The sequence below is a fragment of the Plasmodium gallinaceum genome (assembly GCF_900005855.1).
Source record: "Plasmodium gallinaceum strain 8A genome assembly, contig: PGAL8A_v1_65, whole genome shotgun sequence".
NCBI lineage: Eukaryota > Apicomplexa > Aconoidasida > Haemosporida > Plasmodiidae > Plasmodium > Plasmodium gallinaceum.
The window spans coordinates 1,311,992-1,336,611 of NW_021628225.1; the positions used below are offsets into that span (position 1 = coordinate 1,311,992).

The 24,620-nt window shown below is 16.7% G+C and overlaps 5 protein-coding genes and 1 non-coding gene across 6 annotated transcripts; 3 read left to right on the forward strand and 3 right to left on the reverse strand.

Moving 5' to 3' along the window:
• Positions 1–1,468: 1,468 nt before the first annotated feature.
• On the reverse strand, positions 1,469–1,541 carry PGAL8A_00161800. Its single transcript has one exon. It is a non-coding gene; the product is annotated as a tRNA-Thr (tRNA).
• Positions 1,542–3,980: 2,439 nt separating this feature from the next.
• PGAL8A_00161900 (serine/threonine protein phosphatase, putative) lies at positions 3,981–6,011 on the forward strand (the record flags this gene model as incomplete). Its single annotated transcript, XM_028675173.1, has 1 exon — positions 3,981–6,011. The coding sequence occupies one exon, from the start codon at positions 3,981–3,983 to the stop codon at positions 6,009–6,011; it is 2,031 nt and encodes a 676-aa protein (XP_028526731.1).
• Positions 6,012–7,292: 1,281 nt separating this feature from the next.
• Positions 7,293–9,216, reverse strand: PGAL8A_00162000 (conserved Plasmodium protein, unknown function; the record flags this gene model as incomplete). Its single annotated transcript, XM_028675174.1, has 2 exons — positions 7,293–8,093; positions 8,284–9,216. 2 exons carry the CDS (start codon positions 9,214–9,216, stop codon positions 7,293–7,295), a joined length of 1,734 nt encoding a protein of 577 aa, XP_028526732.1.
• A 1,628-nt stretch (positions 9,217–10,844) lies between these two features.
• Positions 10,845–15,098, reverse strand: NIF3 (NLI interacting factor-like phosphatase, putative; the record flags this gene model as incomplete). Its single annotated transcript, XM_028675175.1, has 1 exon — positions 10,845–15,098. One exon carries the CDS (start codon positions 15,096–15,098, stop codon positions 10,845–10,847), a length of 4,254 nt encoding a protein of 1,417 aa, XP_028526733.1.
• Positions 15,099–21,049: 5,951 nt separating this feature from the next.
• Positions 21,050–21,705, forward strand: PGAL8A_00162200 (splicing factor 3B subunit 5, putative; the record flags this gene model as incomplete). Its single annotated transcript, XM_028675176.1, has 4 exons — positions 21,050–21,141; positions 21,281–21,340; positions 21,491–21,554; positions 21,655–21,705. The coding sequence occupies 4 exons, from the start codon at positions 21,050–21,052 to the stop codon at positions 21,703–21,705; spliced, it is 267 nt and encodes an 88-aa protein (XP_028526734.1).
• Positions 21,706–22,574: 869 nt separating this feature from the next.
• Positions 22,575–23,696, forward strand: PGAL8A_00162300 (conserved Plasmodium protein, unknown function; the record flags this gene model as incomplete). The annotated part of the gene is made up of 1 exon (XM_028675177.1): positions 22,575–23,696. One exon carries the CDS (start codon positions 22,575–22,577, stop codon positions 23,694–23,696), a length of 1,122 nt encoding a protein of 373 aa, XP_028526735.1.
• Between the last annotated feature and the right edge of the window lie 924 nt (positions 23,697–24,620).

A 24,620-nucleotide genomic window follows, 5' to 3' on the forward strand; every position in this document is an offset into this window, starting at 1 on the left:
TTTATATATATATATTTATTTTTTATAATAATTCATGTTATATTTAATCAAAAAATATATTTTCAGTGATTTTTTCCTCTTTAAATTTAGGATTTATATTAAAACTCAGATGATCATTTTTAAAAATTACATCAGCTTTTGTATATATACTAGTTAAAAAAAAATATTTACACCCTGTTTTTTTTGTTAGAATAAAAATATTGCAAAATAAAAATTTCAAAATTTCTTTTCTCTTTTGTCTTTTAAAATGATATAATTAAAAATAATTTTCATTTATTTTAAATATTTTTGTGTAGATAATTTTTTAATTCTATTTTAGTACTAAGTTCAATATGTAATTTATTCATAAAACTTACTTGATAAACATTTTTTAATATATTAAGATTACAATTATATTTTTCTATTTATTTTACAAATTAATATCATAATTTTTTATTTTATTTCTAAGGTATATTTTCAGTATTTTGTAAAATTATTTTGTAATTTTTTTTTCTTATATTTACACCTACATTAATAAAAAGTTACTTAAATATGTTTAATAAATCTAAATTAATATAAACATATATAAAAATTCTCTAAACTTTTTATGTAATAACTTAAACTTTTACATAATTATATATATATATTTATGTTAAAATAGTTAAAATAACATTTTTATTTAGAAGAAAAAATTATAATAATGTTATTTTTATTTAACAAAATTTTTATTCTTCCATTTAATTATTTCTATAATTTTTATAGATATAGTTTTCATGAGACTTATTTTTTATTTCATATTATGCCATCATAACACTTGAAATAATGTTTAAAAAAAAATTTTTTTGTAAGCTAATTTTTTGTTCAAAAATTTTATCTATGAAAAAAAAAAAAAAAAAAAAAATATAAATATCAAATAAATATTTTTAAAATAACTTTTTATTTTTCATTCTACTTTTATCTATCTCTGAAAGGATTCATTTGATTTAATTAAAATCTCTTATTTAAGTCATAATTTAGTAATATAATTCATAAGAAATTTATTAATATTATTTTAATAAAAACAAAAACAAAAATTTTAGGAAATAATATTTAGCTTCCTCAAATATGAAGAAATATTTTTTTTAATTCTAAAATAAATAATATATAATTTTCTTATTAAATTTTCCCACTATATCAGGTATATTCTTCATAAAAATTTTCAGCTTAAAAATTCTACAAAAATTCTTTACATTTCTTTTAACTCTTATATTTAACATAAATGTATGGGTCATGTATATTCTAATTATGTATATCAATTTATTTTATATAATAAAATATTGCATTTAGAATTATAATATATTACTCTTATGTTGTATTTAGAGACCCTATACATTTTTAATTAACGTATTAAATCAACTTAATAAATGTTCATAACATACAATCTCTTAAATAATCAATTTAAATATAATTAAATTCTCGTTGTATATTCAAGTTATCAAATATTTAAAGTAGCCACCTGTGGGATTCGAACCCACGATCTTTTGATTACGAATCAAACGCATTACCAACTATGCTAAGATGGCTCAAATACATATATTGGTGATGTTATATTAAAATTAATATAATAATAAAGAATAAAAATAAAAACATTTTTTTTATTAAAAAAAATATTTACTAGATATTTCAACATAATAACTATATGAATATAATAAAAAAAAATTTAAACCTAAAGTTTTAAAAATTAACAAGAATTTGTTATCCTCTTAAATATAATTTTAGTAAAAGTAAATTATTGCCTAATTCCTCAAGACATTTTAAAAGTAGTTAAATTTAAAAATATATTTTATCATTAGAAAAATATCACATTTTATAAAAAAGTTCATTGAAATTTGATTTTAATTTTACTAATAGTTTATAATTAACAATAAAGAATTATTTTTGCAATGTTCTTTATGTTACAATCATTCTTTTTGTGCCATTAATTTCATCAAATTTCTTTCACAAAAAATATATTTTAATCATAAAAAAAAATATATTTCTGTAATTTTTATTCTAATTTTATATATAAAATTTGAATATGTGATAAAATGTTTTATATTATCTATTTTTTATAATACATGAATGTATTTTAGGAAGTAAAAAATTTGGTTCTTAAAAAGCAAAAGAGAGATGTTTATATTAATAGTTCTATCTATATTCCTTTTATATAGAAAAAATAAAAAATTACTTAAAATAGTGTATAAAATTTTTTATAATTGTAAAAGATTCATTAAGATTCGTCATCTTTTAGTCTATTCTTATTTCATAAGTAAGATATTTGTTTATAAAATTTTATTATTTCTTTTTAGAATAAAATAAAATAATACATAAGATTATTGACATTTCTCATAATTTCATTCTTATATTTCAAAAAAAAGGGAAAAAATAAAAGAGGAATAAGCATTTTTACATGCATACCAGTGTGCATAAACAGTTGTATATAAAATGTAACATTAGAAATGAATTAATAATAATTGAATTTTACAATTTTTTTTTTTTTTATATATAATTAAACTTTTTAATATGATAATTATTTCTTTGGAGAAAAAAAAAAGTAAATGACACTATGACAATAGTTGAATAACTATAAAATATTTTTTAATTAATAAATAACATAAAATATACTAAGACTAACATAAATGAATAAAAATTATTCGTTTAAATAACCCTACATAAAATTTTTTTTTATATTTGTTTTAATTTTTTTTAAAAATTGAAGTGTAATAATATAAGTTAAATAATAAAATTTTAATTGTACCAAGGCTTTTTTTTTTTTATTTATTATAAGTAATTTTAAGTTAAATAGTATGTGAACATATTACTATATGATATAAATAATCTTGAAAAAATAGCCATAAATCTTATGATACTTCATAACCTCTTATATAGTATAATTTTTTAACTTGTAACAACTTTTATTAATAATTACCAATTTAATTTAAAAAAAATTATGAATGTTGTATTTTTTATTCTATAATTTTTTCATAAAATAAAAAAAAAAAAAAAGTATTATTAATAATTACTATCATTTTACATTATTTTATATATATATAAACCTTCTTTACAGTTAAATATATATAAAAAAAAAAAATATTTATATTAATAATAAATTATTTTACTTTTTAATGTTTTGTTTCTTTTTGCAAGGATTTTTTCTTTTTTTGTTTATACATATTTAAAACAATAATCAAAAAAATTTTAATAATATAGTTTTTTCATATAAAAAAAAAAGTAATGAATTAAAAAAAAAATTATAAAATAAAAAACTTAAATTACATATACTAAAATATAATTTATAATATTTAAATGTAATTTTAATAACATGATTTCTTTTCTTTTCTTTTTTTTTTTTTTTTTTTGAGATTTTTGGTAATACTTCTAATATCTTTTTATTTTTATGTTTTTTGGGCTTAATTCTTATATCTCTTGCTTAAAATATTTAGAATTTTTTTTTAATTTTTTTTTATATAATTTAACGTAATATTAAACTAAAAATAACATTTTAAATATATTTTGTCTCGATTTAGGAATTTTTTTTTTTTTTTGCGCATTGTAGAAATTTAAACTTTTTGTGATAAAACTAAACTGGAGAAGAATATAAAAAGGAAAAAAAAAATTGTCAACATACAAATTGTGCACAAAATAATGAATTTCATATTTATGTAATATTTTTTTATATATCTATTTTTTCCTTTTATTTTCTGTTCAATTTAAGAAAAAATTAATAAATATATACAAGTATATTTGACAAAGCTTGAATAAAAATTAAAGAAATTTTTATTCTCCTTAAAAAATAAATATATATATATATATATTAATATATATATATATATATTAGAAATTTTAATAATTAACAGAAAGAAAATATTACAAAAAAATGTAAAAATATATAAACTCTCATAAATATAAAAGACAAAAATATCAGTTTTAAACATCATAATTTAAATAATTTATATAAATACGAAATTTTTGTAATTTTTGAAATGGCATATTTGACAGAGAAAATAAATAATAATATAAAAATTGAAGAACATAATATGAGTGATAATAAAAATAGTTTAAAAAAAAATATTAGTGAAGATAAAGAAATTACATTCACATTAGAAGAGAATAAAGATTTAATAAATAATAAAGATACATATACAAACGAAAACAACAAAGTAGAAGATAAAAAATACATAAATAAAGAAAACATAATAAATAACGAAAACATGTTAAATGAAAAAAGTGAAGAAAAAGTAAAAATTAATAATGATAAAAACATTGAAAGTGAAAATTATAAATCACCTGAATCATTAATAAGCGATAATAATTCTTCTGATAATTTAAAAAAAGATATGAAAGATATTGATATAGGAGATGGAACAAAAGATAAAAATGAAGAAAAGGAGAATAAAGAAGATGATACATCAAAAAAAAATATTAGTATTGAATTGCTAAAAATTTGTGATGCTTTAAAAAATATAGGAAATAAGTATTTTAAGGAAAATAACTATATTGTTTCTTTAAAATATTATACAGAAGCCATTAATTTAATAAAAAAATTTTTTGATGATACTCATGTAGAACTATTAAAACAAATAAGTATTGATAATTTACAGAATGAAATAAATGTAGATGAATCAGATAAAGATATACTTAAAGAATTTTACACCAAAAGTGTTGTTTCTAAAAAAAATGATTTTATAAGTATAAAAGAAACTGATCTTTACATTTATTACACAAATAGATCTTTTTGCCACATGAAATTAGAAAGTTATGGTTTATCCATTCAAGATATTGATGAAGCAATAAAACTTAATCCTTTTTATGCAAAAGCTTATTATAGAAAAGGGTGCTCTTATTTATTACTATCTGATTTAAAAAGTGCTTCAGAATGTTTTCAAAAGGTACTAAAATTAACTAAGGATAAAAATTCAGAAATAAAATTAAAGCAATGTAAAAAGCTTTTATTTGAACAACATTTTCAGAAAGCCATAGAATTAGAACAAAAAATGCCATACTATCAGACATTAGTATTAGATTCTCTTAAAATAGAAAATAATGATGCTCCTATATATGACAGAAATAATTTAAATATAGATTTTCTGAAAAAGGTAGTGGACTATATAAGTGTACCAAATCAAAAATTAAATAAAAAATGTGTATGTGCAATAGTTTTAGATGTAATTAAACTCCTAAAAGAACTACCAACTTTAGTTTATTTAAATTTACAACCAGATGAAACTTTAACTATATGTGGAGATATACATGGGCAATTTTATGATTTATTAAATATCATGAATATAAATGGTTATCCATCAGAGAAGAACTCTTATTTATTTAATGGAGATTTTGTAGATAGAGGAAGCTTTTCTGTAGAGGTAATTATCTTTTTATATTTGGCGAAACTAATATTTCCAAATAATGTTCATTTAACTAGAGGAAATCATGAAACAGATAATATGAATAAATTATATGGATTTTTAGGAGAATTACAAGAAAAATATGATGATAAATTACATGCATTATTTTCTGATTCATTTAAATTTCTACCATTGGCATATGTATTAAACAAAACGATTTTTATATGTCATGGTGGAATACCAAGTAAAACAGATACAACTCTGGAAGATATTCAAAAAATTGATAGAAATACAGAACCTTTAGATGAAGGAGTAATGACAGATTTACTTTGGTCAGATCCAAATGAAGAGAAAGGATTTAAACCATCTAAAAGAGGAATAGGGTTTTCTTTTGGTACTGATATTACTGAAAATTTTTTAAAAAAAAATAATTTAAGTCTTATTATTCGATCTCATGAGGTAAGAGACGAAGGATATTCAATTGAGCAAAATGGAATGTTATATACAGTTTTCAGTGCCCCTAATTATTGTGATATTATGAAAAACAAAGGAGCATTTTTAAAATTCAAAGGCAATTCAATTAAACCCGAATGTGTAACATTTACTGAAGTAAAGCATCCTGATGTTCCATCTCTTAAATATGCCCATAATTTATATCAAAATATTTAAAAAAGAGAATATTATATGAACTGTAAAAAAATAATTATACTTTTTGATATATGTTAATTACAAAACTTTTGGAATTAAAATTCTTTTTAATAAAGTACTACATATTTTATTAAAAAATTAACCTTAATATTCATAAACTATTCATATTAAAAAAAAAAAAAAAAAAAAAATTTCGCTTTATAAATGTAAAAACTTTGAGTTTAAAATGTTTATTTAAGTATCATTTTTATAATATTTTAAAATTCAAAACTTATGTATTATTTTTAAGGTTTTAGTTTAAATGAAGAAAAAAATATTCCATATCCTATTAAGAAAAAAAATGAAAGTCTTCATGTGCAAATATACACCTTTATGAAAAAACATAAAAAAGAAAAAAAATTATAAAATTATTTTGTAAATGATTTTATAAAATATTATTATGAATATATATGTTATATTATAAACATAATACCTATATATATAGATGAAAAAGTATAGCAGAATTTCGCATTATAACATAAAACTCAATTTTAAAGATGCATTAATACATGATGGTATTTTAAAAATTCAACATTAAGAATATTTGTAATAAGAATCATTTGATAATTATTATCATTTCAGTTAAGTTATGTAAAAAAACAATTTTATTAAAAATTCTTATGAAAGGAAATTAAAAATCTAACATTTTAGTAACTATTAAAATTTTGATATGGTTAAAGAATATAAATTATAAAAATATTTTGCTTGTATTAATAAAAGTATGTTAATTTTCATTTTTAAAATAGATTTGTATATTTATATTTTAAAATAAAAATGGCCTTTTAGTACAATATTTTATTCTTTCTATTATTACTTCTTTATTCCTATAGATTTTCCTTATTCTTTTTTTTCCTTAAAAGTATTTAATCTGTAAAGAAGGAATATCATATATTTTTTCTTTTAATTTATTAATCTTTTTAGTTTTTTTAAAAAGTTATGCAATAAAATAAAAATATTAAAGAGTATTTAGAATGTATAGAAATGTTTTTGCTAAATAAATTTTAGATTCGTTAATTAGACATTATTAAATAAAATACATTGATAAAATCATATATAAAAATAGTACAACACATTTAGCAATGTAAATATTATCATATATAAAATAAAGATTTTTTTATGAATCAATTTTTTTTTTCTTTTTTTTGTTTCTTTATATAAATATTAATTATATAAATAATAAAAAAAAAACTAAGGAATTTTTATCTATTAAAAAAATTTTATTTTTTTTGTTTTTTATTATAGAACTTTAAATAGAGGAGCTTCTCATTTTTTTTTAAAAATTTGTTTTTGTTTTAAATTATGACTTTGAAGGGTTGAATAATGTTCATTATTCTTTAAGTGTTTTGATGACCTTAAAAATAAATTTTTCATATAGTTCATATTTAATTCCATTATCTTTTCATTTATACTTTCTATATTTTTTTTTATATAAGAATAATGATTTTTCATTAAATGCATATTATTTGCATTACATTTATTATAAGTGTTATCAATAAATTGGCTACCGTAAAATATATTTTGATTTTTTAATATATTTCCATATAATTCTGTTAACTTGTTTTGTTTAGAAAAATCTTCAGCATATTGATTAGTATTCATTTCATTTATGAATAGTCGATGCAAATTTATATCGTATTTCAGGTTTAATTTCAAAAAAAATATTTTTTCTTCCGATATATCAAATTTAAAAATATTACTATCAAAAGATTTTTTATTGCATTCGTATACTAAACAGCTACCTATAATAGTCATAATTCTTAAGCCATTTTTTGGGAATTCAATATAATTTTCATTTTTTGCATTTAAAAAAATTAAAATAGAATATTTATAAATGTTTTGTTCTATGAAGTGAACTGAATCTTCTTTATCAATACTTTTTAAATATAAACAAAATTCTATAGAACTAATACCATTTGTTGGTATTTGAAATAATGAATTTAATCTTTTAATAATATGTCTTAATATTGATGTTGATACATTTTCTTCTAAAAAATTTATATCATCTATATTTATTAGTATTGAAAAAAAATTATGATAAATTTGGGACATTTCTTTTTGATTTTTCTGAAAAAGAAAAAAAAATAATAAAAATATGAAGAAGAAAAAATATATTTTTTTTCTATATGAAAAACTAATTTTATTTGAATTTATATAATATTATATACAAAAAAAAACAAAAAAAAAAAAAAAAAAAAAATACATATATATTTATATACTTTATAGAATTAAATTTTTTTTTTAATTTTTTATTGACTACTTTAATATATAAAAGACAATGATTTAATGCTAAATAACTTTCTAAATCTGATAAAAAATTTTGAGAAATAAAAAAATAAGGATTTTTACATATTTCCATTAAACTTATTTTCCTTACTTTTTTTGTATTTGTATTTTTGTTTATTATTGAAACGTAAAAATTTCTAATATTTTGAAGGTCACTTCTAAAATTCTCATTTCCTGAAACAAACTTGCTAGCTTGTTCATTTGAGTATATATAATTATTACATATATTATTTTTATGAGTCAATTTTTTATTAAATAATCCATTTAAATCTTTACATTTCATAAAATTACCGTCTGTATAAGTATTAGTATTACTCATTTCATAATATGCTTTTTTAAAATTTTTAGAATTAAACTCACTACTATCTTGAAGAAAATTTCTACAACAATTATCTCGTAATTTTTTTTTCGGAAGTACTCTTGAAATATTTATAAAATTTTGCATATTTGTATAGTTTAATTGCACTTCTTCATTTTCTATATTTAAATATTTTAAAGAATCTCTTAAAATTTTTTCCTTTTTTTTTGATAATTTAGTTGAAAAATTATTTACCTTGATAATACATATTTTAATGATAGAATTAAATTTTTCATTAATTTTATTAGTTGTATCATGAAATTTTTCTAATAATATTTTTGTCCAAGTATTTTTTATTTTTTTTTTTGTAAAATTTTTTATGTTGCATGTTGGAAACATATGTTGACAACCTTGAAATATTAACTCATAATTTTTTTTTTTTTTATTTTTTCTACAAGAAAAATTTTTTTCATTAATTTCACTTATTTCAATAGTAACATAACCTTTTTTCCTTTCTAATTTATTTTCATATGTATTATTAACATGAACATTTTTGCTTCTAATGTAATACATAGCCCTATAATTTTTATTAGGTCCGTTATTCATACTTTTCTATTATTTTATTAAAAAGAAAAGAAAAACTAGAAAATTATAATTATTAAAATTATTTATTTTTTTGTTCTCTTATGTGTTACCTATTTTTTTTTAAAGGTTTTTTTAATGCTCATTTTTAAATTAAATTAGATAAACAAAATTTTATTATATACTTTTTACTAAATATTATAATCCTATAGAAACGTTTTTTGATGTTCCTCAAATAAATGCTTTATATATATATATAAATTTTTATCAATTATTAATATTTGCATACCTCTTTTTTTTCCTCTTTTTCTCTTTTTTTATGAACTTAATTTTTTTTTTGTAATAATAAATTTAAGAATGTATTAGCTTGGCTATTTTCTTCTAATGAACTAGGAAGAAATATATTAAAAATTAAGTAATTAAAAGTGGGAGAATTATTCTTTTTATAAATAAAAGTAATATTTACATATTTAATTTTAATTTAAATAATTGCAAAATTTAAAATGTTAAGTAGAATTTCTAATTTTTTAAAAGGTATTATTTTTAATATTTATGAAATAATTACATTTAAGGTATATTATTCTTAATATTTTAAAATAATAATTTTTCTTGAAAAACTATATGCACCTAATAGAAATTATTTTTAATATATTTTTTCTTTTCAAAAATTTTAATAGAAAATAATATGTGTTAATTTTTAAAACTATATTTAATATTCCTACACAATTCTTTCTTTTTCATTGTACTTTTTTTTTTTTTTTTTGTACTTCTTCTTTTTCTTGTACTCAACATCATAGTACTACCATAGGAAAAGAGAAAGGAACATATAAAAATAAATGAAAAGAATCATATAATTATTTTTTTTTTTTTAATGAATAATTGAATTGTCAATATTTTTTAATGTTGTATTTCATCATACTACAATTTTTCCTATGTTTTTCTTTAAGGAAAAAATGGATATTTAAAATTAATGTTTTAATAGTATTTAAAAAAGGTAATCATTTAGTTATATAATTTAGGATAAAAAAAAATTATAAACCAAATTAATAAATTTTTTTTTTTTTTTCCAGGTGTACATAAATAGCTATAATTGCCATATAAAATTCACAAGTTTTTTTTTTCATAAAAAATTATAAAAATAACTATTTTTTCCATTCTATTGAATACATAATGATTAACGTATATAATTGAATGTTAGGTTAATGGGATTATATGATGTTGTATTTTTTTGATAATATTTAATAAATTATTTTTAAATAGTTTACTTTATAAATTTGTCATTAAAAATTTATAAAAAAAAGTTTTAAAACAATGCTTTTTTTTTTCTTTTTTTTTTTTTTCTGTAGAAAGTAAATGCGCACAAACAAATGTGATTTAAATAGATAAAAAAAAAAAAAAAAAATTTAATACTTAATTAAATATATTTTTATGCATAAAAAAAAAAATAAAATAAAATAATGTATTAAAAAATAACAGAACAGAAAAAAATACATTAATAAAATATATACATAAATAAATACATATATTGTTATAAAACAAAAAATATGTTAAATAAAATACATATAATGATTCCATAAAAATATAAATAAAATAATAATAATAAAAAAAAAAAAAAAAAAAAAAAAATGATTAATAATAAAAAGATAATAAGATTATAATTTACTATTTGTAGATGAATATTCATTGTCTTCTTCATTATTATCATCATATGAATAGTTATCATCAGCATAATCATCATTAATTTGATTCTTTTCATTACTTTTGGTATCATTCGAAATAGTATTATATGATGTATCATAATTTTGCCTTAACTTAACTTCCTTTTCAATCCATTTTATATGAATTTGTTCAAACGGTGAAAAAATAACAGCATCATGAGTATATTCACCAGTTCCCAAAAATATTCTTGATTTCAGATTTTCAATTTTAACACAATCAGTCATATCATCTTGTTTCCTTAAATGTTTATTACCAAAAAACCAATGATCTTTTTTTGGATGTAATGGTGGCTTATTATTGTAAATTTTACAAAGTTCATCAGCATCAAAATGAGACCAGTCAACATTTTCAAGAGTACCTCTACAATGGTATAACCATAATGTGTGAACTTTATATATGTGATTGTAATCTGATTTTTTTGATTTTATTAAATTATCTGTACAATTTTTTGCAGCAATTATATGAGTAACACCTGGTAAATCATAATTGCTATAAATTTTTGCACCTAATTCTAAAGCCATTTCCTTTTGTCTTTCTTCACAATCTGCTGATAACACATTTTGAGCATTTTTCGAATTTTTTCTAAAACCTGTGAAATATACTCCTACATTCTTTAAGGTATCAGACATAATTTCTTCTATTAATTTACCTACATCTACTTCTAATGGTTTCTCGAAAAATTTTTTGTGCAATTTAAGAAAAACTTTTGTCATATAATATAGATGCATATCCATATCTAAAAATTTTTTTTTACAAGTAGATGATTCTTTAAAATGTGATAAAATATCATATTTACTTAACTCAAAAAAGTTATAATGTTCTGCTTTTAATATATGAGATTGTGGTATATCAGACCAAACGTCTTTTCTATCATCAAAAGCTATTACATATTTTGAATCTATGTTTGGATAAATTCTTGAAAAATGTTTATTTTCATCCCTATCCGTTGAACTACATCTAGCTACAATTCTATCAGAAAATAATGTTCTATCAGGATCTAATATTGCTATTACTACATCAGCATATTCTCTTGTTGCATTTGTATAAACTGATAACTCATAATATAAAGATAAAATTTGCAAAAATTGACGAACATATGGTCTGAATTTTAAGTAATAAAAAAAATTATATGATGGAAGAAAAAATTTATATAATTGAGCTTCTCCATTTTCATCAACAAAATTCTCAAGGGGCAAATCCATATTAAATTTTGCAAAAGAAGTTGCTTGTAATAATGTATTATCTAAATCTAAAAGTAAAATTAACTTTCCATCTTTTAAAGTTGAATGATATGTTTTCCCTTCTTTTTGGAATTTTGTTTTTAAAATATGAGGAGATAAAATTTTAATTTCATGTAACTCATAAATATTATTATATTTTTCCGGTGGGTATGGCATATAGGAATTAATAAATAGATCCTCTGTTTTTATTTGATTTAATGATAACTTATTTTTTTTATCATTTACTGATTCTTTCCCTAAATCAACACTATTATAATTTATAGAACTATCACTACAGCTACTATCATAACTATTATCATTTTCCATAATCATTTTACTCTTATTTTGATTTCTGCATTTTTCACTTTTTTCGTGAAATCCCCTTTTGAGGAAATTAAGATTATGGCTTATATTTTGATTATATATTTCATTTTGATCTTCACCTAAATAATTTGATATTTTATTATTTGCGTAACTTACATTTTCTGCATTATTTATTTTATCACTCGCATTCATAGAGTTAACTGTTTTTTTTTTTTTTTTGTTTTTATCTATATCATGTTTATGATTACTCGTACTACTATTGCTACTACTTGGAGAATTACTTAAATCTATATCATTAGAATAATTTACGTTATGATTAAAAGAATTGGTAACAATATTATTCATATATGCATCTCCTAATCCTTTTTTGCTTTCTATTTTCAATTTTTTTTTATAATATGCATTATTAGTATTAGGGTAATAATGATTCACTTCTTCACTTGTGTTAATATTTCTATTATAATTACAGAATTTATATAAATCATTCATTAATTCAGATTTATTATTATTACTTTGATTTAAATTTGTATCAAAAGGTGATGTAGCATCACCTGAATGAAAATTGTTCACATTAAAACTTTTTGAATTATTATTACTTTCATCATATTGTCCATTCATAATTTTGTTTGGTTCTTCATTATATAAATCGTAATCTTTCTCTTCTTCGTCACTTATTTCAGAAACTTCACTTAAACATTCAATATAGTTTTGTATATTAAAATCTTTTACATTATTTCCTTGATATTTCATATATTTTTCATTGTCATATGTATTATTTGTATTTAATTCATTTTCCATATTATTTTTACAATTTTTTAAAAATTCTAAGTTAAAATTTTGTGCTATCATATCCAAATTACTGAAATTATTAGATACGTTGTTTCTATTATTAATATTACTATTATTATTTTTCTTATTTAAATCGGTTAATTCATCTATATTATTTTTGTGACTACCATTGAAATCATTGATAGGGTCATCATATTTGAAAGAATTATTGTAATTATAATTATTATCATAGTTATTAGTGTTATCATATATATCATCTCGACTAATATTATCATAATTATTATTTTTATCCTTACAATTATCTTCATAAGAGTTGGTATTATAATTTTCATTCTCATTATTAAAATTATTATTTAACGCATTATTATTATTATTATTTAAATTAATATTCTTATTAATAAGTTTATTCTTATTCATTATATTTTCATTATTTACATTTCTGCTATCTTTTCCATCAATACTTTTAAAAGGGATAAAATATTTGTTTAAAGAAAAAGCTAAATTATTGAAATTTTTTTTATTCATATTATTATAAAAGTAATTCATATTATTATTATTATTGTTTCTATTAGCACTTTTAGTTGTGTTATAATTTTCTTTCATAAAAGTATTTCTCATATTACCCTCTTCATTATTTTGATTATTAAAATTTAAGTTAGAATTTTTATTAGAATAATTCTGATATTTTTGTTTCTCATTATTATAATTCGATGAATCATTTTTGTTGTTATTTAAATCAGTTAAATTGATAGAATTATTATTAAATCTTTTTATGTTATCATTAAATGATTTATGATAATTTTTTTTCTGTTTATTTTTATAAAAATTATCATATTTAGCTACTCTCCTTTTTTTATTGGTATTTATAATAATATTATTGCTATTATTTGAGTTGATTTGATCATATCTATTAATAACAACATTATTATTTATACTATTATCATTATTATTAATATTCATATTATTATTATTTTCATTATTTGTATCATTATTACCATTATTCATATTATCACTATAACTATCATTATTATTACTTTTATTATTATTTTTTAGTTTTTTGTTTTCATGAAAATTTCGATAGTTACTTTTATTTTGTCCTTGATTATTATAAGTTGAAAATAGAACATCTCTTTTATAAAAATCATCATAGTAATTATTATTAGTTATCATCTCCTTTTCACTATCATCATTTTCATTATTTTCGTTTTTCTCATTTTCATTATTTTCTTTATTAATATTTTGTTTTGAATTATTTTGTTTGATTGCATTTTTATTAAATATATTAAATTTATTTCTAAAATTTTTAAAATTCTTATTAATACTAAAATTATTATGATTACTTTTATTATAATTATTGTAATTCACATTTTTATTAGAATGCTTATTAAGCAATTTCGTTTTCCCATTATTTGTATCTAAATCACTACAATAATTTTCTTTATATGTATAAAAACAATTATTACTATTAGAAGAAATATTTTGAGCATTATTATAAATGTTATTTTCATTACTCATATTATTATTATTATTATTATTGTTATTATCATTAATAATATTTATATCATTACATATATTAATATTTTCTACCTTGTTAAAACAACTATTTACATTATTATAATTATCAATATTATTTGTATCTTTAATGTTATCATTATCATTTTTATCATCATTTGTATTATTCATTTCATTAAAATTATTATTCATTTTATCACTATTCCTAATTTCTCTATCGTCATTATTTAAGACAATCATATTTCTATTATCTTCATCAAAAAAATTTATATTCTTGTTAACTTCAAAAGTAGAAAGAACTGAATCAACTTCTACTTCTTTACAGCTTTCTTTTGCATCCATTTAATAAATAAATAAAATAATACAAATTGTTTAAAATAATTTTATTATAATTTATAAAATTTAATAATAGAAAAAAAAAAAAAATAATAATAAAATAAAAACGAAATGTTTATAGTTAATTTTTTCTTAAAATTTCTTAATCTTTTAACTAAAAACATTACTTGTTACAATTCTACTACTTAAAAAAGTAACGTTGTATTTATTAAAGTTTATTCAAATTGTTATATTAAAATTTCTAAAAAAAATTTATTTTTTTTAATATAAACAAATTACGTTTTCCTTTTTTCTTTTTTTTTTTTTTTTTCATTTCCCCTTTTTAAAATTACCTTTAAAAATATCATTACCTTTGATTATTTAAATATTTCTATATTTAATTTTTAATTATTACTTAATAATTAATATATATATATATTATTATAAAGTGAAAAAGGAATACCATTAATTTTTAAAATTGCCATAAAACTTAGAATAAAATTAAATCTTTTAGACCTAATTTTTATTCTTTATTATTTTTATATGAACTATTTTAATTTAAAAAAAAAAATATATATATATATTTACTACTATTTATAAAATTTAAAATGTACATATAAATAATCAATATTTATATAAACAAAATTTTTAAAAATAAAAATTTTATATAAAGTATAATACATATATGCAAATGTTTAAAAACTTTAAGTTTAAAATTTTACTATTCATAAAAACATAATGTAGCAAATGTATATTCACACAAAATTACAAAAAATAATTTTTTATAATTATAATAATATAGAAATATATAAATATAAAAATACATAATTACGCTCATATATAATTTATTGATAAAATAATAAATTAGGATAATCAAAAAAAAAGTCAAAAAAATGAAAAAAAACTAAAAATTTTAGATATAGAAATATACACTATATATAAATAAATATATAAAACTTAATATAGTATTCATATATCAATAGTGTTGAAATCACATTAATATACATATATGTTAAGTATATACATAAAAGAATATAGGAATAGTTTTTTCTTTTTCTATATATATATATATATATATTTTGATAATATCTTTAATATATTTTTCTAAATATAATACTTTTCCAAATTATTTTCTTTTATCTTTTTTTTTATGTAATTTTCTTCATTTTGACATTTAAAAATATAAAAGAATTCATTTATTTTTCTTTATATTCTTTTTGGTAGATGGAGAATTAAATTTTTTTAAAAAAGATAATAACATCATTTTTATTTTTCTATAAATATATACACATATATATTAATAAATTTAAATATTTAGTGGGTAAAAATAAAAAGCAAATCCCGTTATATATAAAATTTTAATAGATGTTTTCCATATAATAAGCATAAAAAATTATAATTTATTATATATAAACATACATAAAATAAATAATAATAGATTTTATAAATATACATATAATATGGTAATACAATTTTATTTGAATTTAATTGTATTACACATTTTTATCTTAATAAAAATAAACTCCTAAAATAAAGCTAAAAAAAAAAATAACATATAATTAAAATTTAAAAAAAAATTATATATATATATATATATATATGGCATTTAAATATATATCTATCAAATATTCTAATTTTATTATAAATAATGTGTTTTAAAAATAAATTATAAAATATGTTTCTGTATTAAGAATAAATCTGTAATTAAAATTATTACACAATTTTTACTTTTCTATATTTACTAATGTAAACTTTGTTTTGCATTTTATTTTATATTTACAGTTATCTTTTATTTTTTATGTCCATTTTTTTATTCATTATTCCTTTAACTTATTTTTAAATTAAATCTTATCTATGATAACTGTTTTATGTATATACTAATATATTTTTTTTTTTTTTTTTTTTTTTTTTTTTTTTTTTTTTTTTTTTTTTTTTTTTTTTTTTTTTTTTTTTTTTTTTTTTTTTTTTGTATATAGAATTAGAATAAACAAAAATATTTTTATAATTTCGTTATAATGCAAATTCTCTTCAGATTTATGATTTCTCAAATATTATTTTTCTCTCATAAAATTAATACATTTTAAAAAAGGTGAGAATAAAAATATATATAAAAAAAAAAGATATAAATATATATATATAATTTTGAGAAGGTTAATAACTTGTTTTTTATTATTTCTTTAAATCATATTTATCCTGTATCTCTGTTAACATTCTTTTTTAATTTTTAAAATGAATATCTTATTACATTTTTTTTTTTTTTTTTTTCTAACTTCTCTTCATTTATATTTATTCGCCATTTTAAATTATATTAATTTTTAGCAAACAGATAGGAAAGAACAAGAGAAAATATTATGAGAATATATATATATATATTAATATATATATATATATATTTATTTATTTATTTATATATTTATTTATTTATTTATTTATTTATTTATTTATTTATTTATTTATTTATACATGTACTTAAATATAAAATATAACATAAAAATATATTTAAAAAAATGTAAAATAAAACAATATGTAATATATATGTAAAAATTTTTGTTCTCTTAGAAATTTTTAAGATAGAAATCAAAATTTCGAAATTTATGAGAACAATGAATCCTTTTTAATTATTCAGAGAAGATTTTTATTATAGTAAGGAATTTTTTTCTTTAATTATTTATCTATATCCCTTAATTTTAAGTATAATGTCAAAGGAAAATATAAGAATTTTTTATAAAAAATAAAATATAATATTAAAAAAAAAATAGTTTTTTTAACCTTTAATGAAACATTTTATTTTTTTGCTCTCATTATTAAAGAAAAAAAAAAAAAAAAAAAAAAAAAAATATATATATATATATATATAATAAAAAAAAAAATATAAAATAATAAAGTTTATTAAAATGTTTTTATTTTAAAATATACATATTTTTTTTTTTTTTTCTTATTGGATAATTTTTCTTTTTTCAAAATTTTATGTATTATCATATAATTTTATGTAATATAAAAAAAAAAAAATAAAAATACAATAATAAAAAAAAAAATAAAACATAAGTAATATATATATATATATATATATATAAATTAAAAAATAAATATAAAAATATGTAAAAAAATAAAAATAATAATATTAGCATGTAATAAAAAAGCTCATTTCTTATAATTTCTTATAATTTTTTATAAAATGTTTTCTTGTGCATGATTTATTTAAAAATATCTTTAACTTGATAATCCACTTTTTATATATTTATATTATATAAAAATCATTTTTCTTATATAAAAATGTAAAAAAAAAAAAGAAAAATTTCAACAATATTTTAACCATAAAAAAAAAAAAAAAAAAACCACTGACGCACTAACAAGCTGATATTTGTATTTGTGACTTTTGCATATTCATAAAAATGTACATTAACATTGAAATTATTTATATATATTTTTATATTAGAAATTAAGGTTTTACATTTTAAGATTATTAAAAAAGAAAATAGTAGAAATTATAATTGTAATATAATTTTAAAAATATTACTAAATTTAAATGTATATTTTTCTATATCTAAGATATGCTATACCTTTTTGATTCTGCAAATAAAGAATGTGTTTCTATTTTACAGTTTAATTTTTTTTTTTTTTTTTTTGTAATTTTTCTTCTTTTTATTTTAGTTTTTTAAGAATATATATATTTTTTTTTTTTTTTTTTTTTATACTATAATATAATAAAGCTATATTCTATAACAAAAAATACAAAATATTTTTTTTATTTTTTTATTTTAAAAATTTTATACATTTATTATAAATATATTTCTATTAATACTAAAAAGTCTATAAGGTATAGTTTTTTTTTTTAGCCTTTCTTGGACTTTTTTTTTCCTTTCTATGTACTTTAGAATATATATAAATTATATTAGTTTTATCTCTATTATTGGAAGAAATTTAAAAAAATATAGATGTATAATATTATGTAAAAAAGAAAATGCTAAAAACTAATATTTTAACATAGAGATGTAATATAAATGTAAAGATAAATGGATATCATTCATATTTTTAATATTTTTTTTCATAAGGTTAAGTTTCATATTTTGTTATAGTTTATTTTTATGTATTCTTTCACTAATAGCAAAAGGAATTATTTCAAAATAAAATAAACATTCTTAAAATAAAAAGTAAATTATAATGTTAGTTCAAAAAAAAAAAAAAAAAAATCTCTATATTAATTATGTCTACTAAATAATACAATTAATTCTTTTAGTGAATTTCTAGAAAAAAATAAAATAGAATATTTAGAATATTCTTTCATAATTAATAAGCAGGAAAATAACATATAAGTATTGAAATTATATGGTAAGGAGTTATTCTTTTAATAATTTTTAAAAAAAAACTCAATTTTTAAAAATATAATTAAAATATATAATTTTATCAGCTTTATTCTTATAAAATTAAAATTTTATTTAAAGAAATACATATATATATATAGAAGAAACAACAATTGTTTTATTTATTTGAATACATTCAAGAATAAAAATAAAAAATTTTATTGTTTAATGGAATATCACTGTTCTTTATTTATTTATTTTTTTTTTTTTTTTTGTAAATAGTTCTAAATTTAAGAATAATAATGTAGTTATATATACCATTATATATATATATATATACATATTTAACATAAATAAAAGATGCGTTCAATGAATTTTCAAAAGGTTAACAGTTTAAAATTGTAAGTTAATTTAAATAAGTTTTATTATTTAAATGAGCTTATATATATAATAATTAAAGTTCTAACTTTTTTTTTTAGCTTATTAGAATCTTAACTTATGAATTAATTTTTTTTAAAAAAAATGAATTATCTTTTTTTATCTAAAATTTATATATTATAAAAAGTTTACTTAAGGATTATAATATTTTACAATGTTAATTCACTTTAAATGTTCTGAATACACATTTATTTTTATAGAATAACCTCGCGGATAATTTATTTTAATAAAAATTAATATCATAAAAATATTTATATGTATTTTATTCTTCTAAAATATTTTCAAAATTATAAATTTGTAAGAATAAACTAATTCTGTTATTTAAAGATAATAAAAATTTTTTGGTTTAAATTAAAATTAATTTTTATGTAAATCACCTATTTTATATCTTTTCCTAAATAAAATAATGGGGTATATAAAAGTAATCAATTTAACATTAACTATCAAAAGAAAAATTTATATCTTAAAAAAAAAAAATTAAAGTTTATTAAAAAAAAAAAAAAAATAAAAAGAATATAAAGTAATAAAAAATTTCTTTTTATGCAATTTACATAAGCAAAATTAAATTTTTAATTTATTATTAGTTTTGAAGTAATAAATTTTTTTTGAATATTACTATCTTTGTTATCATTATTGATTTTATTTAATATGTTAAATACTTTTGTAAAATCTATTTTAAAAATTAGTATATAAATTTAAATATTTTTATAATTTTTTTTTTTTTTTTTCGAATTTTACTTAATAAAGATCATTTTAATATAATAAAGCTATTATGTTTTTTTTAAAAATTTAGAAAAAAAATTTCCCTTAAAAAAAAAAAGTTTATTAAATATTTTAACTAACATTTGGATGAACTCGGGAAGAAATGAAGTTACAATTTAGTAGAGAATTAATGTTATTGCTTTTCAAATAATTTTATAAAATTAATATAAAATTTGATTATTCTAAATTATGTATGTTGTCAAATATAAAGTTTAATTTTTTCAAGTTTTATGATAAATATTTAAAAAACTGGATTACAATTTAAAAAAATAATAATTTAAATTGTTACTAATTAGTTAAATAATTTATATTAAATCAGTTAAAATACAAGTTAAAATATATTACATTTTATTTAATATAATTTACATTTATATTTAGCTTTTTGATTATATTATAACTTTTCATACAAAAATATAAAAAGGAATATCAATTTTTGATAACATAAACACTTTTCAAAAAAAAAAAAAAAAAAAAAAAATGTCTACTTTTGATAGATTTAATATTCATGCTCAATTGGAACATCTGCAAAGCAAATACCAAGGATCTGGTCATTCTGATACTACTAGATGGTATTTTTAATATTAAGAAAATAATATAGAAAAAAAAAAAAAAAAAAAATTTTTGTAAAAATTAAATTTTTAAGAGAGAAAACATATATTTAAATAATATAAAGAATATTTTTTTACAATTACTTTTTAAAAAATTTAGGGAATGGTTAACGAATATTCATAGAGATACCTTGGCATCTCATGTTGGTCATTATTCAAGGTATTTTAAAATTAAATAATAAAAAAAAAAAAAAAGGAAAAAAAAAAGAATTGTTATTAAAATATTTTTTTTAACATTATTTTTTTTAAAATTATTTTTTTTAATATTATTTTTTTTAATATTATTTTTTTTAATATTATTTTTTTTTAGATTAGCATATTTTGCCATAGTAGAAAATGAGCCAATTGCTAAAATAAGATATCGATGTCTTCAGGTATAATATTATCATAAATTAAATTTCATTAAATTTTTCTTAATCTTTTTGTTCATTATTTTAATTTTTTTTTTTTTTTTTTTTTTTTTTTTTTATTTAGAATATATCTATTCCCGTTGTTCCTAAAGAAAGAAAAGAATTGAAAGAGTAGATTTACTTATAGCTAATCTAATTTTTTTTTATATGTTAATATGAATTATTTTAGTTTTATTTTTTAATATAAACTTTTTTTATACAGAACTTTTTTTTTGTATTATTAAATTATGTTTTTAAGTTTATTTATAAACATCAATAGTAAATTATAAATGAAAAAAATATTTATAAATATATTACTTTAAAAAAAATATACAAATACTATATTAAGTTATATAGCAACATATGCTGATATTTTTTGAGGTTCGTCGTCAAAATAAAGAAATAAATTTTTGTTTCTTCATATTATATTCTCATATTTGATAAACTTATTTCTTGAATTTTATAAATAATACATATTATAAAAAGTAAGTTTCAAAAGATAATTGGAAAAAAAAAATTTTTCAAGCATACTATATACAACATGCATAAAATTATTCAAATCAAATTTAATGAAGGTTATTGATACGATAACAACTAACTAAAGCATTTTTGTTTTATATTAATTCATAATTATATGGATAATTTAAGTAAAAAGAAAATATATATATATCTGATTTATTATTATTTTTTTTCTAATTTTTTTTTAATCATCCATTTAAATTTTTAAAAAAACAGTCAATATATTTTTAATATGAATTAAAAATTTAATATGATTTCATTTAATTGATAATGTAAACAATTAATAATAAAGAATATTTCTCATTTTTGAAATTTCTACTTAACTGTTTTTTTTTTTTTTTTTTTCTTTTATTTTTTTGTGTATGGAATTATAACGGAATCGAAAAATTAAAATTAAGCTCAATACTATGAAAAAAAAGAAAAAGTATTTTATTTTAATATTAATTTCTTTTTATATCAAACTAAGTTTTTTTTTTTTTTTTTAATATGTTACATAATAAAAAAGCTTCAGATAACGAATTAAGCCAAAAAAAAAAAAAATCAGGAGGAACAAATAGCAAAGAGATAAAAATAGAATCTTTAAAAGAAAATATTGCAAAAGAAGATACGTATAATATAGAAGAAAAGAAAAGAAAAGAAATATTAATGAAATGTGAAGAATTGCAAAAAAAAGAACTTGAAGCTTTAAAATTGATTTATGTGTTAAATGGAGAGTTGAATATAAAGAACGAAAATGATAAAGAAAAACATACCATAATACATATTCAATTAAATGATCAAAATATAAATGATAATATAATAAATTTAACTTTTGAATTACCAAAAGATTATCCTTTAAATTCTTTTTTAATAATTAATATATGTGTAAAAAATTTTTCTACTGATATGAATAACTATATAAATGATCAAATATATAAATATATTCAGAATTATTTTGAACAAGAGTGCATTCTACATATCATATACAAAGTTAATGAATTAGTTGAAAATATACAAAATAAAAAAGAAGTAATAGATAATAGCGATTCTTCATCGGATGAAAAAATAGGTAAAGACGATAAGAATTCACAAGAATTAATAAATAATATACCACTTTTATACTATAAGATGCCTTATTCTCATCAAAGTAGAATATTATCTAGAAGATTATGTTATTCTCATCATATTCTTAGTTTAATTAAAAGATCTTATATTCTCAAATGGGCAAAAGAATTAAATATAGGAGGATATTCTAAAATAGGATATCCTGGTATAATTATTTGTGAAGGACCTAAAGAAGAAGTAGATTTTTATATTAACAGCTTAAATAAATTGAGATGGAAACATTTTGATTGTAGAGGTATGGAAGATATAAAATTAAATGAATATGAAGACTTGGATGAAGCACGAGTTTTACCTAAATCCATGTATGAATTAGACTCTAAAGGAATGAGTACCTTATCAAATATATGTACAGAATGTGGATTAAGAGATCTATTTTTAACGAGTATGAAAATATATAATACAAATGGTAAGCATGTGAAAAGTGAAAAAAGTAAAAATCTAGACAAAAATAATGAGGAAAATTTGAAAATAAATAATAAAGGAAAAAAAAAAAAAAAAAAATAAAACATATTAATGTTGTGTAATTAGTTAAAAATACAAAAATATTTTTCAATTTTTTTTTTTTTTTAAATATGAAAATTTTATCTTAAAATTTTTCACTTTCTTTAAATTTTGTAGAAATAAAAAATTATGCGCATAATTGCATTCTTTTAATGTGTAGCAAAATATATATTTTTGTATATTTTTAAGTTCTTTTTTTTTTTTTTTTTTTTTTTTTTTTTCGTTATATACTGGATATTAATACTATATAAATATAATCTCCCTTTTATTTATATAAGAAATGATGTATTTTCGTCTAACCTATATGTGTAGTGTGATTATATTTTAAAATTATTTGTAAACATATTACATTTTATAAGTTTATTTCCCCAATTTTTTTTTTTTTTTTAGTTATATATCCTTTTGTTTTTTTTAATATATATTTAATTTAATATTCTTATAAAAACTGGAAGATATATTTGTATGAACTTAAGCAAAATGAAAAAAAGAAATCTTATTAATTCAACTTAATTTACATACATTGTTTTTGTAGATTGACATGAAAGTGCACTATGTTTTCTTTTGAAGCTTGAAAACAAGCTACTAGTTTATTATTTAATGTAATTTTATTCTTTTTTATTGATTAAAAAAAATAACTTCATTAATAACTAAATTACTTTATCTTCTTTTTTGTAATTTATGAATATAATGAGGAAATGCTTCTACAACTTTAATACATTTAAATTAATCTATTATTATGTTAAATTTGTGCTAAAAAAAAAAATAGATGCTTAGATATTATGTATATAATCTTGATAAGAAAGTTCACAGCGTACACAAAATTTTTTTTTTTTTTTTTTTTTGCCAAAAATAATAGAAATTAAAAATATATATATATTGTAATATAATTTATAGGAAATAAAATTCTTCTATTTTTTTCCAGAAATA